Source organism: Lynx rufus, unplaced genomic scaffold, assembly GCF_022079265.1.
Source record: "Lynx rufus isolate CCGP_SWC_20201006 ecotype Redwood Valley unplaced genomic scaffold, mLynRuf1.p SCAF_2, whole genome shotgun sequence".
Lineage (NCBI taxonomy): Eukaryota > Metazoa > Chordata > Mammalia > Carnivora > Felidae > Lynx > Lynx rufus.
Window position 1 is genome coordinate 137,396,108 of NW_025814834.1, and position 19,119 is coordinate 137,415,226.

General features: G+C 38.0%; 1 protein-coding gene across 1 annotated transcript in view; it reads right to left on the minus strand.

Moving 5' to 3' along the window:
* PALMD (palmdelphin) overlaps positions 1-13,956 on the minus strand; it is a 31,976-nt gene extending 18,020 nt beyond the window's left edge. The window contains exons 1-2 of the mRNA XM_047085113.1: positions 13,795-13,956; positions 7,837-7,961 (exon numbers count right to left, since the gene is read on the minus strand). Coding sequence (XP_046941069.1) covers positions 7,837-7,961; positions 13,795-13,899 — 230 coding nt within the window. The 5' untranslated portion in view covers positions 13,900-13,956. The remainder of the gene's footprint in view (positions 1-7,836; positions 7,962-13,794) is intronic.
* Positions 13,957-19,119: the final 5,163 nt, after the last annotated feature.

Here is a 19,119-nt window from a genome sequence, read left to right on the forward strand (position 1 = left end):
GTCGTACATGATAAATACTTAATAAGAGCTAAATATTTTTTTTAAACTTAAAAATTTTAATGCTTATTTATTTTTTGAGAGAGAAAGGGGGGGGGGCAGAGAGAGAGGGAGATACAGAATCCGAGGCAGGCTCCAGGCTCTGAGCTGTCAGTGCAGAGCCTGACGTGGGGCTCGAACTCACGAACCATGAGATCATGACCTGAGCTGAAGTCAGATGTTTAACTGACTGAGCCACCCAGGCACCCTGAGCTAAATAGTTTTAATAATAATTCAAATCGACCTCTACATACATAGGTGCCATGAGGTGCCTTAGCCAGGACATGGCAAATTCGCTGCAAATGTGCTTATCCATGATTTTGGAAAGCTTTTTTTTCTTTAAAAAAAAAGTTGTAGGGGAAAATATTTTTAGTGAATAAATTACTTGTTACCATATTATGAAATGGCAAAACATATTCAATGATGTATGCAGCCATTGACTCTCTCTGTTCAGAAATAATTACTGGCTTTATGCCTTGTAACCCTTAACATTTATTTCCAACAGTATTATAGAGCAGCCACTATATTTTCAACTTTCTATCCACTTCATTTTTGCTTTGCTTCTAGTATTAATTGTTCATATTTGATACCAAGAACAGGACTCTATTATTTGAAGACAAATAAATATAAATTCCAATCTTAATATAACATAGAATAACCAACAAGGACCAGTTAGCCTGGGGTGGTCTAAATGGGCTAAGTGACACTTAGCTTGTGGCAGACAAAAGATGCATTCCAAGGGGTGTATGTGGAAGCTTTCTGAGCTGATAAATTTAGTCATAGATCTGGGGTGGGGGACAGTCTTGGAGAATGGGGAAACCTAGGTCCTTTGGTAGCATATTATACAAAGAATTTCTGCCTTTGAACATTCTTTGTGACAATTACTCCTCTCCCACTTTCTCCTTTGTTCATTTGCTCCTTTGTTCCTTCATTACTCATGTCAACACAGCCAAAGATTTATGACGTCCATGCTAGTAGTTTTAAATTTGTATTTCAAGTTACTGAATATTGTTTTAAATGAAATAATGTAAAATCACTTTGAAAAGTTAAAGGATCTAAAGAGAAGTAAACATAACTAAAAATTTGCTTTGAGGCACTTATGATCTCAATCTCCTTTACTTAAGACAAAGATGGGTTCGATGTGGCAGGCTCTCTATAAATCTTCATTGAAATGAATCAAGAATGAACCGAGTGAGTCCTGGTGGAATGGGTCTGGGGTCAGAAAGATCTATGTGTGACTCATGGCTTGTCTGCTACTAGATTTATAGCTTTCTGTGCTTTAGTGTCCTTACATGTAAAATAATGCTAATTAGACTTTCCTCAGAGAATTGTTTTTCTCAGAGTAATGCTCAGAGTATATAATATATGCTGCATAAAGGGTAGCTGTTATTATTGAATTGCAGTGGAGTGGTGTTATTCTAATCTGCTTTTTAGACTATCACAGCACTGGTGGGGGTGGGGGTGTTTATGCTGGGTAATCATTTAACCCTATTTTTACTAAGCTATGGATGAGATTGGCAGGTGTGAATCACAGAGGATGCTGGGAAGTGGGGGATAAGGAAATAAAAGAGCATAGGAAAGAGGGGAAAGATGAGAAAGTGAAGTGAGGGTGAGGTGTTACAACACGTCATCAAGAATGGCCTCAAAAACCACTGTCATGTGACTTTGCCCTTGACTCAAGATAGTTGGGTGGTTATCCTTTTTTATTTTTTAAAGAATTTCAAGGCTTTAATTTTTACTTCATTAATGTTCAAGTCATTGTCTAGTCTTTAGCTGGACCCTTTAATAGATGGTATTTTCAAGTCTGACCATCCATCCATCCATCATCTATCATCCATATTTTCCCATTCATTCATTTTTTAAGCTACATAATCACAGGTATTCCTATTATGTGCTAGGCATTGTACTAGGCTTTTTTTTTTTGATGGGGTTTGGGGGTTAGATTTCTTCCTCTTTTTTTGCTGGAAATTTGATTTATTTTGCTGTTTTTGTTACATTAAAAAAATCTCCTGAGTTAAAAATAATCACAATATCTGGGAAATTAAAAACAACAACAGATGAACTATTGCAAATCTGATAAACCAATTAGTCAAATATGGAAAGTGAAAAACATGCTTGGAATGCTTTTGACTCATATAATTGCTTCAGAATAATTTCTTAAGTGTTTCTAGGCAACAGCAAATTTAAGAAGAAGAAACAAATGGTAGGTTTCTCTCTCTCTCCCTCTCTCTCTTTTTTTGTGTGCCTTTCCCCCCTTTCTCTTCTCTCTCTCACATTGTCACAAGAGCAGCTTGTGCCTCTCCCACAATATGATGTTAGATATGGCTGGTTGGGTCAGAATGTGACATTTTTCATGCAGCATTCCTCACTGTGTTGGATGAGACATCAGTTTCATTAAGGTACAGTTGGCCTGCACAGGTAGATGAGAGCATTAGGTAGGGGGTTGAATTTGGATAGAAATCACAGCGAGCTGAACTTTGATAAACTATAACCAGCATCAAAAGCATTTAGCCTTTATATTTCTCCATCGATCCTTTGGGTTCTGTTTTTGAAATTGAATCTTGCCTGCTATTTTTTGAGTTAACAGAGTAGATTACTGCTTTATATGATCTTGAGCAGAGTGCATTTCCTAATATTGCATCTCCATTTGTAGTGGCACTTCCCTTATGTGGGATGGTGGCAGCTGCAGTAATGACCCACTCCTCAGATTTTCTCATGACATACAATCACACAGAAATCCAATCTTTCCTGCATCTTCATATTAGTACCTTATGGGGCAGGCAGTGTCTACCATTTGGAGACAAATTAAAGCTCATTAAAGAAAGGCAGAGGGTCAGAAGGGTACTTTGGAATATTAAAAAAAAATCCTTACTAGAGAACATTTAATCATAAGTAGATAATCCTTCTCAAAGGGAAGGCAGTGCATTTACATCATTCTCCCTGGCAGTTAACCTTTTGCATTTTATGCTTATGACATTTCTGTCAGGCACTCTGTGTGCTCCAATTAAAGTCAGAGGTCTTTGGACATAGTTCAAAAAGTAGCAAGCCTCTGGAGGGCAACTTGATGCAAGGCATTTTGGCAGAGGGAGGACAGCTGGGCAGCCACATAGGAAAGAGGAATCTAGAATGTGAACGACACAGCTCCTTTGGATGCTTCTGAGGGTGTTTGGAGGGGGGGCTCATTATGGGTGTTGGCTATTGGATGGAGGAAAGCAACAGACGTGACAAAACAGGAATTCTAAGCCAGCCTATAAATTTGTACACATGGGTGTCTGGACTGAGAGGTCGGTGCTGGATTTGCACCTGTGCCTACAATCAGGTAGTAAATGGTTCAGTGGTCACAGTAAGAACAGGGCTCATTTGGGAGGCAAATTGAAACTCTATTTAAGCAAAGCGATTCAGAAGGAGATGTTCAGTATCATTTTACTCCTGGGAACATTTCCTCCTAAGGCACAGGCAAAATACCCACTAATATTGTTCCAAAGCTAAGAATGTGACTCAGAGACAAAAACCATGGAAACCTACTTATTTTCTGAAACGTTGCTGTTCTGAAAGAAAAGATGAGAGGATGAATAAGCAGCCATGTTTTACTTAAAGGTTATGTGTGAGTCAGGGAAGCTTTGAGTTTTTAATATGGCAGAGACTCATATGAGTATCTATGCATATAAGAGAGTGAAATCATTACACGGGTTGGAAATTAAAAGTGCTGTAAAAGGGTAGCATTTACAGGATTTAACTTTTATAAAAATTTTCTACAGGATCTGAGGCATAATTTATTTTTATGATTAAGACATTTAATTAGATTTTAAATCCTGAGTCCTAATTTTTTAGCTGTATGCGATGGGGCAAGTTAGCATCTACAAATGTCATTTTTCTCACCTATTAAGTGTTAATCTACCTCATAGCATGGTTGTGAGAATTCAGTGAGATAATCTATATGAAATGTTGAACACAGTGCCTGGTCTGTAACACATGCTCTGTAAAAATTAACCAGTATTGTGAGCGTTTTAGTCTTCAAGTCATAAAGAAAACCCATCCATTATTTCCAAATGGAAAGAATTCTAATTGCGTGGTAATCTCAGTTTACTCAAAGGAAAAGATTCTTTGTACTGGCATAAAGAAATGAGACATCTTGGCCAAGAGATAAAAATCCCCAGATAAAATTCCAGGCAGTGTCCTTCTTCTAACTATTTTTGACTCCTAATAAGGACTAGGGTCTAATATTTTTTGAACACCTACCATGTGTCAGGTACTCTCCAAGCTGATCACTCATGAAGTCCTGTGAAGTCACTATAATTGTCCCACTATTACAGACAAGGAAACAGGCCCAAAGAGATGAGAGAATATGTCAGGCTTATAGGTACTGTGGTTGACAGAGCAGGGATTTGAATGCCAAAGGCCATGCTCTTTCAGTTCCTCTCATAAGACTGGGAGTAGTAGTAGGAATGAAAACTTCAGGAGCAGTCTGGCCCTGCTGCAGACTCTGAGGTAATAGCAGCGTTTCTATTTTGATGTTCCCGTTAAAATCTTATCCTCTAGCTGAGAGGCCTGGCAGGTGGCAAATGTCACCCTTGAGCAGGCACCTAAGTCAAGTGACAAACAGTCATTCAGGGTTTGGGATGCTTTCCCTGCTTAGGGAAGAAGGGTGGCTCTGTCTAGTACAATTCCATCCTTTGACTTGGTTGCCTCTTGGAGCTAACGGGAAAATGTACTTTCTTTAGCTGGTAATAAAAGCTTCTTAAGCACTGCGGGTAGCTGTTTTGGAGACACACTGAATTTAAAAACATGCACCTGATTATTTAGCACTTGTAGAAATATCTGAGAAGAAAATGTTCAGTTATCAGGTAAAGCTGCTTTGGCGACATGATTTCTTTAATGCTGGGCAGTAGTGGAGGCTGTTTAATACAGACAAGGCACAGATATTATTTTGTCTCTGTATGTTGCTTCAGAACATTCTGTTCCCTGCACATTTTAAACGAGATAAACAGCCTTTGTGCATCACAACAATGCAAATTCACGATACAAACTCTTTGCAAATACATTTGTTTTTAGGACCATTCCTTAAACAAAGCAACTTGCTACGAGGTATTAGATGTTTTACTATTTCCAGAACGTGTACACCCACAGCTCTCCTTTAGTTTTATAGCAGGAGAGCACTGAATGGGACTTGCTTTGAGGCCCAAGTTTACCTTTAATGGCTCTGTGACCTTAATTAAGTCCCTTATCCTCTCTGAGCCTATTTCCTCCTCTATGCAATGGAGGTGTTAATGCTTTCCTTCTAGGATTGCTGTGAGAATGAAATGACTTAATGGAAGTGCAAGTGCTTTGTCAATGGCACAAGGCCATTTAAAAATAAATCATTCCTGTTATTTATATTTGGGGGTTAAAATCATTTGGTGCTAATAAAGGAGCACTTATGGTTAATGACATCCTGAAGATCTAAAACAAAGTTGTAGTGAAGTCACAGGGATGAAAGCACAGCATAGGGAATCCAGTCAATAATATTGCAGTGACATTGTACGGTGACAAGTGGTGACTGTACATGTTGTGGTGAGCATTGTGTAATGTATAGAACTGTCGAATCACTATTTTGTATACCTGAAACTAATGTAACATTATACGTCAACAGTACTTCAATTAAAACAGAAAATAAAAAAAAAATAAACTCATTAGAAGATGCCAGAATTGTGTAATGTGAGAGCAACATGAAAGAAGATCCGGAGAGTGCTAGGAGCTCTTTGGAGAAAGGAGAACCAAGGGTCAGAACATGCTTTAAAGACTTCCTGTAAGAGATAATATGTTTTCGGACCATAGTGTGTGGTCTAAAATGCTGTGTGGCATCACTTTATAGGTAGCATAGGGTAGTCATGAGTTTCTGATCCACCACTTTGTAATTATGTGAATTCTTTACCCCTTATGTGCCAAAAGTGAAGATAATGACAATGCATCACAGGGTTATGAAGGTTAGATGGGATGATAATCTGTAAAGTACCTGGCAGGTAATATGGCTGGTAAATATGGTTTGTCTTCTTCTTCCTGCTCCTCTTCCTCCTCCTTTTTTTTTTTTTTTTTTTTTTTTTTTTTTTTTTTTTGGTCAGATAGGAACTCTAACTAGGGAAGCCATGGTCGGTACCACTAGAAGCTTATGTGCTTCTCAGAGCATTCAGGCAAGGTCTGAAAGCAATCAGTAGAACCCTAGTAAATTCTCTGGGATTACTTACAGTGCTGCCCAAACTTGTTAATGGCGTCTGAGTCTGTTAGCCACTTCAGTTATCATCAAGTGCAGAAAAAGTTGTAGGTATTCAGTATGGGCAAAGACTCTTAAATAAGAGGGGGCTCTGAAGAGAAGCAGGGATATGTCTGCAGAGCGCAGGGTATGCAGGGATTAAATTCAGAACTCCTTCAGAGATAAGGGTTCTGTGCTAAGGATGAGAAAGTAATCATCAGCTAAGCCAGACTTTGGTAAGAAGCTCTTGCTAAGGGATGCCTGACAAAGGATCAAGTTTTCCCAACTGTAGAGTTGATTTATTGAGTTATTTTTAAGGAATTGTTATCTACCATTCAGAAACACTTCACATCTTTGAGCAAACAACCGAGGGGTTTATAAATATAAACACTTCAATGATTACAATATAACTTTTAAAGAATTGTTAATTTAAAAAAAAATCTGAATAAGGATGAGTAGTCAGTGATTTTAGCTATTAAATGTACAAGCGTGTGAAATTAGGCAAGTAACGTGAGAAACAGTTAAAAAAAGGAAGCTTTTTTCCATGCTGTCAATTTGAAGGCCTAATGCAATCTGTCTGTATAGTGTGGTGAGGATGGGCAAAATGTAGTTGTACAGCTAGTGTATATTTTTACCTTTCAGGTCTTTCCTATAGTTCTCACTAAAGAGGACAAATTCACAGTGAGTGAGATTTTGAAAGCTACCTATATTTATTTCAAAGATCCATAGGCTTTAAATTATTGTCATTATTATACCACAAGAAATTCCATCTTTTTTCTGTGTGTAGGTTAGAAAATGATTCTGACATTTCCCACATCTCTTTCTTTCATGCTATCTATATTTTGTGATAATACTAATAACCCCATCTTCCATTCGAGCTTTTCAATATATATATTTTTTTTCATGTTCATCACTTTTTAAGCCAAGGCAATTTAAAAGCTTTACTTGTTATATCACAAGTTGCTGACTTGGTACTGATTGTGGGTGATGGGCAGGGAAGGACATTGAGAAGTGAGGTCAACATCTGGGACCAAATAATTGGGAAGGTAGAAGAGAGAAAATGCTAGTGAAGTATTCCTACAGTGTCTTCTCTTCCAAAACATGGTTGTGACTGGGGAGAGCCCGGGAGAAGGGTGATGGACACACAGTGTAAACACATCCAGAGAACTGTCACCTGTCCTAAGGTGAGAGTAGGGGTTGGGGCTGTGAATAAGGACTGTTTTTTGACTACCCCTTATGTGCCAGTTGGTGCTAGTAGCTTAGCACATATATTTTTAATTTGCTCAACAACTGTAAAAGATAGATATTGTTACTACCATTTTGTAGATGAGGAAATAGGCTCGGAGAGCTTTGGATAAGTCACCAATATGTATTTAAAAAATAAATCATGTGTTGCTATGTGTAGGTGGCATTTACAGTGAAATTTCTGTCATCTTCTGGTGTTGCCTTAGTCTTTATTAGAAATCCAAATGAAGATGTCATTATGCCCTTAAAAATAAGAATGGATCTTATACATGCAACATGGGCAAAGTCAAAATAAAGGGAGTTATGGAGTAGGTCAGTGAGGGCTGTACCTGAGGATGCTTTGTTCTAGAACCTGGATCTGGTGCTGGTCTTGTTGATTCTGCTTCTTCATCTCTTCCTGTTCTTTTCCGCTGCTGACTCCATCTAGAAGCCATTTCTCCCTTAAGGCCTTTTTCTGATATCAGGAAACATAAAGATGTTCTTAATCAATAATTTCCTAAATCTCTAACTACTTTGAAATCTTATGAATATTAATAGTGAACATAGTAAAGAGAAATGTTTTTTTTTTCTCACTGCGTTACCTGAATAAATCTCGTGTTTTCCTTCATTGCACCCTTTGTAACCCCCTTCCAAAGCCAGTTTTATGTATCTAAATCCTGTTTATCCTACACGTTCTAGAGTAGGTTCTTCCTTCTCTGTGAAAATCTCTGTCCTTCCCCCATCCTCACCCTCAGAGAGCTCTCTTTCTTCAGAATCATGCAGCACTCTGCTTACCTACACTGTATGTCTAGCAGTTGTACAGAGATCTTATCACGTGATGTCTATTACTTATTTGATTAATGGGTGTACATCTTGTGTCTTTGAAGTAAAAGGCTCCTTCCTTGAAGCCATTTTTTTATTCATCCCAATGACAGTGTACAGAAAATGCTCCAAAATTTTTTTGTGTGGGATTAATTGAAATGAGGGTCAAAACAAGAGATTGCTATTGTGTCTTAAACTAATTCGATGTTAGTCTTAAGTGGTGTGGTCAGCACTTATTGCTTTGCCCACCCAGTACCTCTTCTGTCTTCTGAGAACCTCCCTGGTTCCAGATACCTAAGTTTAGTACAAAACTACTTGTTCCAATAATACGATGCACAAAATTCACTGATCTAACTTGAATTTTTGTCAACTTTAACAAAATGATAAATATTTATGTTTTATCATATGGGAAAAAACCCTTTGAATTTGCATGAAAGAATTATAATCCTGGATCCTGAGCCTGAGAAAAAGCAAATGAGAGATGTGTAAATTTTGGAGAGGACTTAGCTAGCACCCTGTCCATGTCTTACGTAGGAAGTGTTCGGTATTAATTCCAAAGAGTTTGAGTTTCTCCTTTTCTTCCTGAAGAAAACTGTTCTCCCTATATATCTAATCTACCTGTGTAAACTATTTGTTTAATAATTACTTATTGGGGATTTGTGCCTAAAATGGTGAGAAGAATGGGAACTCTGTATTGTCTGAGACTTCTTTCTCTTACATCACAATTAAAATGAGAGCAAGTAAAAAGAACTTTTGCCTTTTTTAAAAGCATGCTAGAACTAATACTACTGGAATCTAAATATCTTTGAATTTTAAACAAAATTTAAATAAGGTTGATTGTGCTAGGTAAGTATCACATGATGGTTATTTTAAGTAAGGCAATGGTCTCCAAACCAATAAGAAATGTTATACTGCTTACAAATACACATTGTATGGAATTATACTTTATAGAGCTGATAAAACCTGGCCTGCTCTAGTTGAAGCAGGGAGGGGGCCCAGAAGCCTGTGGATGCCCAGAACACACAGTTTGAAAACTACTAGATTGAGTAACAGCCTTATCCCAGATGATCATGTTCATTTTGTCCTTTTCAGAGTTTCAAGTGATTGCATGTAGACAACACCTCCCATAAGAGTAGTTTGTATTATTCCAGTTTGTAGCCAGAGATTCTTTGCCCCAGTGTTACCTTAACCCCTAATTATGGCTGTTGAGCTGTTTGCGGAAATGTTCTCCCACAGACACAGTTAAAATGTTCTTAATAAAGGTCAAGATCTATCTCTTGAGGTCAAAGATGTCAAGAAAATCTTAGTACACTCATTTGAGGAATTTACTTTGATTTTAATTTATCTTTATTTGATGGAATGTGATGATAGTTAATGCATAGTAAAGAAGACAGATGACACCTATCAAAAGTAAATTACAGTCCTTACAAACCACCTACCAGGACAGTTTCAGTCATTTACATCCGTATCACTACAAGAAGCACTCAGATGGGATGGTCTTATGATGCTGAGATACAGAGAACAGAGAATAATTCATGTGATGTGATTATGTGAACTTGGGGCTACATTCTTGGTTCTTAGTCTGGTTAGGAACAAGAATAATTTAAATTTTATCTTTGTAAAACTTTGTTCATAATTCACAAATTGTCATTTACCTCTGGCAAAGAACCCTTTGCCTCTGAATATAAAATACATAATTTGGATGTGCAATTAAAATGATATGGTACAATTACGTATTGTGACAACCTAAAGATAGTTATTTTGCTTTTATGTCACAGTTTAGACTTGTGCTTTCATCTATGAGGTCGATGTAAAATCTGTTTCACAACAATGACATTCAGAATCAAAAGCCATATTAACTGTATGAAAATATAAGTGACATGTGGGTAATGGATATTTGGGCAGTTAGTTTTTTTTTTAGGGAAAGGTTTTCCTGAAGCACCTTCCATTCTATACAGCAGTTAGAGTAGACTTTAGGAATAAATTAGTTCTTTATACCATGGATCAAATGGACTTCCAGAAAAGAAAAGTTTTCTTTTTTTTTTTTAATTTTTTTTTATGTTTATCTATTTCTGAGACAGAGAGAGACAGAGCATGAGTGGGGATGGGGCAGAGAGAGAGGGAGACACAGAATCCGAAGCAGGCTCTAAGCTCTGAGCTGTGAGCACAGAGCCCGATGTGGGGCTCGAACTCAGGAACTGTGAGATCATGACCTGAGCCGAAGTCGGTCGCTCAACCGACTGAGCCACCCAGGTGCCCTAAAAGCTGTATTAACTGTATGAAAATATAAGTGACATGTGGGTAATGGATATTTGGGCAGTTAATTTTTTTTTTAGGGAAAGGTTTTCCTGAAGCACGTTCCATTCCATACAGCAGTTAGAGTAGACTTTAGGAATAAATTAGTTCTTTGTACCATGGATCAAATGGACTTCCAGAGAAGAAAAGTTTTCTAAGTTGAGTGTATTTTGTGTGTCTTGGTGACAGATTGTGGTCATGTTACTAGGCAAGGAGACCTATAGTGTACAAATCTCAGAAATGTTTGAAAGTTAGAATGCTACTAATATCCCCAGAAACTCCCTTTCTAGCATGTCACTGGTATGATTGCCAGGTTCCAGAGCGAAAGAATATCAGAGTGAGTTCCTACAATTATTTGGAAATGTATGTACTAATGACACAGAAGGAGCACTTTGTAAATGTTTATGTTTGTGAAGTGTAATGAAATAGTTTGCAATCAGGAAAGTGCTGAGAACAGGTGGATGAAGAAGAAAATTAGAGACTGGCAACTGTAGAGGCCAGTAGAGCTTTCTTGACTTGGTGAACATATTTTAGAATCAATTTTAAAAATATTTCTGCACATTTCTGAACCCCATTTTGGAATGGTGCCTAGTTGCTGTTTGGTGTGGCCAACCATTTTCTGCAAAACTTAGACGAATGTGACTCTATTCAAACTGCCAGTCTTTCCTCTGTGTTCCTTTTGCAGTTTTAGTCTTGCACACAGCACTCATCACATAATGTATGTCTTTATAAGTTTCTGTGTCAGTTACCATTTTAAGGATACAGGTCAAACTTTATTTTGTATTCTTAGTGCCCTGCTTAGTACTTTACACATAATAGGTCCTTAATAAATGTTTATTGACTAAAAGGTCCTATATACACCTATATAAATCTTACTTATCAGTTAAGACTCAGCTTAAATCCCACACCTTTAATAGACCTCCTTTGACCACCCCAGATTACTGCTTATACTATTATTTAAATTTAAGAAATTATCTTTTAACCTGTCCTAGTTATTTATTTAATATTGGGGTTCCCACTAGGTTGCAGGCAGAAGGGCTACAGCCCTCCAGGGCCACTGCTAGTCTCTATGGCATTAATAAAAAAATCAGGAAAAATTGCTGTTTCTCATCTCCACCCCTTTGGGTCAGTGCACAGCCTGGGAAGGTGGATAGCACCTTTGTGCAGAGAAAAAGAAACGTCATCCTTCAGACAGAAGCAGACTGATGCCAGAGTGCACAGTTCCAAGGGAGCATGGGCAGGGTTTTAGCACTCCTTTCTCAGGTACCTTTGTGCAGTACACAATCTGCACAACTGTGTACAGCAATCCAAAGCATGATAATGTGTTGATTGGATTGGATTAGAAGAGGTATCCTGGGTTCCAGAAAGCAAACCTATATGGAAGATCATGTATTATTTTTTTGGACTGGTTTTGGCAATACTGAAAAGAAGCACCACTTCAGAAACAGAACTTTCAGTGAGTCAGAGTTTCCATTTCTTTCCTTTCCTTTCCTTTCCTTTCCTTTCCTTTCCTTTCCTTTCCTTTCCTTTCCTTTCCTTTCCTTTCCTCTTCTGTTTTTATTTTAGAGAGAGAGCAAGAGCAGGGGAAAGGGGCAGAGGTAGAGAGAGAGAGAGAGAGAGAGAGAGAGAGAGAGAGAATGAATCCTGGGCATGCTCCACGCTCAGCATGGAACCCAGCATGGGGCTCGATCCCATGGCCCTGGTATCATGACCTGAGCTTGGACACTCAAGCTCAACTGACTGAGCCACCCAGGTGCCCTGGAGCCAGAGTTTTCTTTGTGAAACTTGCTTCCTAGAGTGAACTGAGGGGATATTTAACCCTTTCTCTTACTGTGAGCTCTACTGTTGTTTGGCTACACATTCTACAAGAATAGCAATTGTTGAATGCTAGACAGCTTTCTGTTTACTCAGAAGCAATCATTACTTTATTGTGAGACTCAAATTGTGTGTAAACTGTGTGTGTGTGTGTGTGTGTGTGTGTGTGTGTGTGAGAGGGAGGGAGAGAGAGAGAGAGAGAGAGAGAAAGGGAGAGAATGAGAGAGAGAGAGAGCACTGATTAACAGAAATGGTTTAGCTCAAAAACTATTGTGGATTTGATTTTTGATTTGAGTTTCATTCACCAAAGTAACTTGGTAAAATTTGTTTTTGTTTCATTGATTTTTCTGATTATATACACTGCATTTCTTGGCTATGTCTACTACTTATGTAAATTCACTGTGACATACTGCAAGGATAGCAGGCTGACTATACTTTGAAATTATCCATCAAACTTTGGAAATGTCAATTTATATAGAAACAAAGGAGCAAACAGAATCCAGAGAACTGAGGCTAATTGGAATCTTAAATTATGTTTCTTTTCAGAGGTGGTTACCTGACCCATCAGAAAGATGGAGTTAGCTGAATTCGGCAAGTTTACCTTAAGTGTGTAGATTCCACAAGTGTGCGGCATTGTTTCATTGAGGGATTCATTAAATCTATTGATAGCAGCCCTGCCAGCTAAGTAGCTTCCTGCTTGGACCTGTTCACAAGGAGCTCCTGTTTGTCATTTGGTTGCATCCTGTGACTAAGCTACGTAATAAAATGTTGAAACTCAATGTGCTTTAATTACAACATGACCACACCCGTGGAAGATGTAAAGTCTGATTTTAAAAATGGAGATTTATTTCTGGTGATGATCTCATGTTTTGTCAAAACAGAACAAAACAAAATAAAACAAAACCCCGAAGCCATACTCAAACAAAATTGGATTCATTGCACTGAGCTTTTAAATCCAAGCATCCTTGACCCTGCCAGACAGTGTCTGCTGTGTACCCCCTGGGGAAAGGCTGGCCTTTCATTGATTCCAAAAGGGACTTCCTAGCTGATTCTATCCCTAGGGATGTTAAGCAAGACTGTGTTCAGGGCCAAATTATCAAGGCTGGATTCTCAAGGTTAGCCAAGAAAATGAGGAAATTCAGTAATAAGGGATAAAGTAATAAAAGCATGCTTTCAACTTTCCGCAAGTTTACCAGAAGGTATTAATCTCATATGCAGATTTTCTAGATCCTTGTCCTGCCCTATGGTTATTAGGGTGTTAGTAGAACTATGCTGATTTTCTTTTCCTTCCTAAAGCATCTTTACTACAAAAATTTGAATGCCATTAGAATATTTGAATACAAAATCATTGAAATGAAATTAAAATAACAAATTACCTTCAAATGCTGGTGCTTTAATTTTTCTTCCTCTATTTTCAGACGCTTCTGTGAGATTTCTTCCTGTATTTTTCTTTTATCCTGAAATAAAAGAAGTTCCAGCATAATCTATTTTTTCAGTTTGCTTAAATATGTTTCCTTGGGGTTGTCGTCATTACTGAATGGCTGGCCAGGCGTATGCTCTTGGCATTAGTGGGAAGCCGCTTTGGAAACTCAGATTTCAAAGTGAAGGAGGGCAAAGTGAGACATTCAAAGCATTTTGCTGATGGAAAATGATATTAGCTGCTTATGAAAAAAAAAGAGAACTTGAAAATATTCAAGAGAACTTGAAAAGAGAACTACCCTCCCATCCCCTTAAAATACATATTCCCCATTAACGTAGCAAGATTGAGCTACTGAGTGATGCAACGGGAAAAGTGAATTTTAAGGAGGGAGTTTTGAAATAGACATGAGGAAACTCTGTGAGGAGAGAGACTGTTCCTGGCACAGGGCTGAAGAAACTGCTGGGTAAAAGGTTTGCTTCTGTGGGAAAACAGGATAGCTGGCCTACAGAGCATTAGAAAACTAGGAAGCTAGAGAGTGGAGTGTTTCCTCCCTGTATAATTTGCTATGTGAAGATAGAGAAAAAAGGGTTCAGATAATGCTTATAAACAGTAAGAGGGCTTTTAGTCAAGGTTACACAAAATTCATGGGGGAGATACTGTATCTTTCACCAAGTTTAAATTGCATTACCTCAAAAAACCTGGAAAGCATAACTGTTAATGCCCAGAGGTACTTTTTAGAAAATACAGCATATATACTAACTAGCCTGAGTTTGATTTCTGGCTCTGCCATTTACTAGCTCTGTGTCCTTGGACAAAGTCCTTAACTCCTCTGTGCCTCAATTACCTCATCTGAAAAATGGGGATAAGAGAATCTCCCTCATAAGATATGAGCATTAAATGTATGTAAACGTTCGTAGGACAGTTCTTGACACATAGTGCTCTGTAAGTATTTGTCTTAAAAAATTAAGTAAATACCACTTAACCTGTTAATCACAGAAAGTAGCACATTAATTCTGATAATGCTTCCATTAGCCTGAAATGTTTTCGAGATTCCCTCTCTGGAATTGTTTTAGGCATTTTACAAGCTATGCAAAAAGGCAGTTATTTCCTTATTTTTTTTTTTTTTGACCAGAAGTGACATTATCCTCTATTTTATAAGAGTGGGTTTTAAATCTGCTTTCAAAATTGAAAACTCCCAAAGGATAATAACTTGTTGCCAATGAAGACAACTAAAAGAATTTGAAGCGGGCTCAGAAGGTAATTTAGAAGGAAGTGTTCCAAAAACACTTGGCAGCATTGTTGAAATAAGTGCATGGCTTCCTGATGTGACTCCTTTGAAGATAAAAACTCTTTTTTTTGATGTATAAGTTCAGGTACATTTGTTGAAGAAAAACAACATGTTGCTCTCCAATTTTATGTCATGTTTTTCTTTGTGTGTTAGAAGAATATATGACTTCACCAGTTTCACTTTGTAAATTTCATGAGCAGCTCTTGTGAAAAAAAAAAAATTAGCTAGGCAACAAGTGTCGGTCTCCAGTATCACTGCTTTGGATCAAATCTGGTCTTTAGGAACAAAAACTCTGATAACCTGTGAGTCAATTCTCCACTGTATCTAGAGGCTGTAGCTGAGCAAAGATTAGTAATGTTTTAAATGTATTATGCCAAACATTTTGGTAAGTATTTTAAAGGAACTATTTCATCAAATCATCATAATAACAAAGATATCGTGACGATTTTTATTTTGGAAGAGGAAATGTAAGTTTTACTAATTAATTAACTTATCCAAGCTCTCAGAACTCATAAGTGGTGGAGCCAGGATTTGAACCCACGCAGTTTGAGTTAGTTCAGCCTCCACACTCTTAGCCAATTCATGACACCATTTTCCTGAATGAGAAATTAGTCCAGCTTCTCACAACTTGCTTCATTGTCCCCTCTATTATGAAGAACTGTGGCCTAGAGGTAGTGCCAGCATAGCCAGCAACAGGAGTGAGGGAGGGAAAGGAGGGAGCCCATTTTTGGTACCCTTTTTAGTGTGGGTGTGTAGTCATCCACCTCTCACCACTGGTGGCCCATAGAGAAGAATGTATAAGAGACAGTGACTGCTGAAGCCAGCAAGTCTTCCCCACCCCTGTTGATAGCCAGTTTGGGCTGGTTTCATCTTGGGGTTAGTAATAAGGGAAAGCTGTGGGTAGAGGGAGGCAGGGTGTCTGAAGTGTTTTGGCAACACAAGGCTTATACAGGGTTGCTAAGGAATACCAATGTTTTGTCTCTCAGAGGTAATGTGATGCCTCCCTTATGCCAGTCTAGGTAATTAAGAAGATAAGTTTATAATGTTATAGGCATGGTTCTCTTTTAAGATAGAAGCACTTTTTCCTCATAAGATATTCAACAGCAAATTATCCTTTTGCAAAATTTCACAGGGACCTATAGGAATTACTCAAAAATAAGATGGCAATAAGTTAATTTTATAAAGGCAAAATAAACTATAAGTCAACACTAAGTTGTATACCTACCTCTATTGCTAGTGTACTGAAAGTTACCAGAGCCTGCTAATTCCTTCCCATATTATCATGGAACAAATAGGTGTGAAATGCCATCTGCTCCCAAAAATTTTCCCAGTAGCTTGAACGTCTCTATAGACACCTTTTGTTACCTGGCACATCAGATACTTACTAATGTTAACTCTAATGAGTAACTTATATTGATGTTTACTTCTTTAATGTTCAACTAAGGAGGACTTCTGTTTAATGAACAGCTGTGTAGATTTTTAGCTGTCTGACTTAGAATATTTTAGCAGTTGACACCCACAAAGTCTAATTCTGTATAAAGCTACCTCTTGATTATTTTGAAAATGTATTTATCTTGTGCAAATAGAAAGCTACTGTGACCATCTATGATTCAATGATATTACCGTATTCACAGTAAGCACGATACTTAGGAGGGTATTTTAGAGATATTATTGATTAACAAGGAGCTAATATTCTAAAAATGCCTGAATCTGTAAAGAAGGCATGATTGATCCTGAGTTTTATTTATTTATTTATTTATTTATTTATTTATTTATTTATTTATTTATTTTTATTTTTGAGACAGAGAGAGACAGAACATGAATGGGGGAGGGTCAGAGAGAGGGGGAGACACAGAATCTGAAGCAGGCTCTAGGCTCTGAGCTGTCAGCACAGAGCCCGACACGGGGCTCGAACTGCCAGACTGTGAGATCATGGCCTGAGCCGAAGTCGGATGCTCAATCGACTGATCCACCCAGGTGCCCCGATCCTGAGTTACTTAATGGTTAATTTATCTAATACTGCAGTACTGATGTACACATGCTGTGTTTAAGGTGACATTAGAAGTTGTGCAATATTTAAAAATTATTCAGAAGCAGATGCTTTTGTCAAGAAACTTACATTCTCATAAATAAAGAAAATCATTAATTCAAGTAACTATATAGTCTAAGAAATAAAGTGACAGATGTCATTCCTGAGGCATAAGGGAGGTTCTGTGGGAGTTGAGGGGAGACAGGGAGCAGTTGCTTCTAGATGATATGGTTGGGAGAGGCTTTGATGTAGCATTTGAGTAGAGTATGTTGGATAGTTGGTGGGGACCAGGGGAGTGGGGAGGAAGGGCATTCAGGTTAAGGGCTTAATACGAGCAAAGGCCTAGAAGTAGAAAGTTGGAACATTATATAGAACAGCAATTCTGGAATCTATGTTGCCATATGAGTTAGTGGGAAATAAAATAGGGATAGCAGGGTGAGGGTAAGTCCTCAGAAGAAAATTGAATGGCAGGACAAGGGGTTTTGTATTTACTTATGTATTGAGATAAAAAGCAATGGAAGTATTCAGAGGGAGAGGATTAATAGAGTTAAAACCATGTTTTAAGAAATTTAATATAGCCTAATTGTGTAGTAGATGTTGAAGGAGGAGCACTTGAATGAGGATGGTCATTTAGGCTATGACTCATACATGAGACCAGGAAAGCTTGAGCAAGAGGTAGCAGAAGTTACCTATGAGGCTTTTATGCCGAGGTAGAGCAGGATTGCCAATAGACACAAGAAACTCAGAAGAAGGAAGAAAGAGTTGGGTAGGGAAGATGGTAGATTCACACCAAGTTTGAGGTGTCTTGGGGTGCCTGGGTGGCCCCTTCAGTTAAGTGTCTGATTCTTGATTTTGGCTCACGTCATGATCTCGCGGTTCATGAGATTGAGCCCCATGTTGGGCTCCATGCTTACAGAATGGAGCCTGCTTGGGATTCTCTGTCTCTGCCACTCCCTTTCCCCACCCTACTCATGCATGTGTGTGCTCTGTCAATCTCTCTCTCTCTCTCAAAATAAGTAAAAAAACTTTAAAAAGTTTGGGGTGTCTTTGGGTCAACCAGGTGGAGTTGTCTGGTGGGCAGTTGAAACATTGGTTGGAGAGAGATGAGGGGTCAGAGCTAAAGATGCGGGAGTTTTGGAAGGAATAGCTGAAGTCAGAAGACTGTCAGAGCATGATGGGAAACATATTTATGAAAAGAGAGGGAGAGCTAAGGCTAGATACTTCATGAAGCACCTACATTTAAGGAAAGAAATCCAGGTGGAATTTTATTTCGGGGTCAATCATATTATTTGTAATAGAAGTTGGTGAATTGGGCCAATTCAATGAGTCAGATGGTTTGAGATACATTCTGCTAGAAGCTGAGTATCTTATAATTTCATGACTAGCTTTATTGACATTTTAATTGCTTAAGGTTTCAAAAGAATCATAATAGAAGCTGCTTATTTGGATTTAACTACTTCCAACAATGCAGAACTTCTTGGTGAGGTGCAAATAATGGTAATCTTGAAAGAAAGGGATGTTGCTAGCACAATATTCCTAGAGAAGAATCCTTAGCATAGTGAGAGGTTTCCTAGATTTGAGTGAAACTATATTTTTTAAATTCTTTAAAAATTCTTAAAAAATTTTTTTGAAAAAGATGCACACATTTCAAGAGGGAAGATAGACCAGGAAGCCTGGGAAATTTACAAGTAGAAACATGGCTACACAATTACAAATGACCTCAGGTAAGAAGAAAAGAGCGTTACTATAAGCAAACCTAAACCAAATAGTTTGATATCACTGTGAACTCTCCATGCGCTCATGAAACCGAGAATGAAGATAAGCAGGTAGCACCTATTTGTAATAGTGTAAATAAGGTGGAAAAAAATCTGAGGTGATGTGAAGGTGAGAAGCATGTGAAAAACATTGAGGGCACAAAAAGCATGGGTGTATAAATAATTATATACATTTAAGTTATGTTCAGA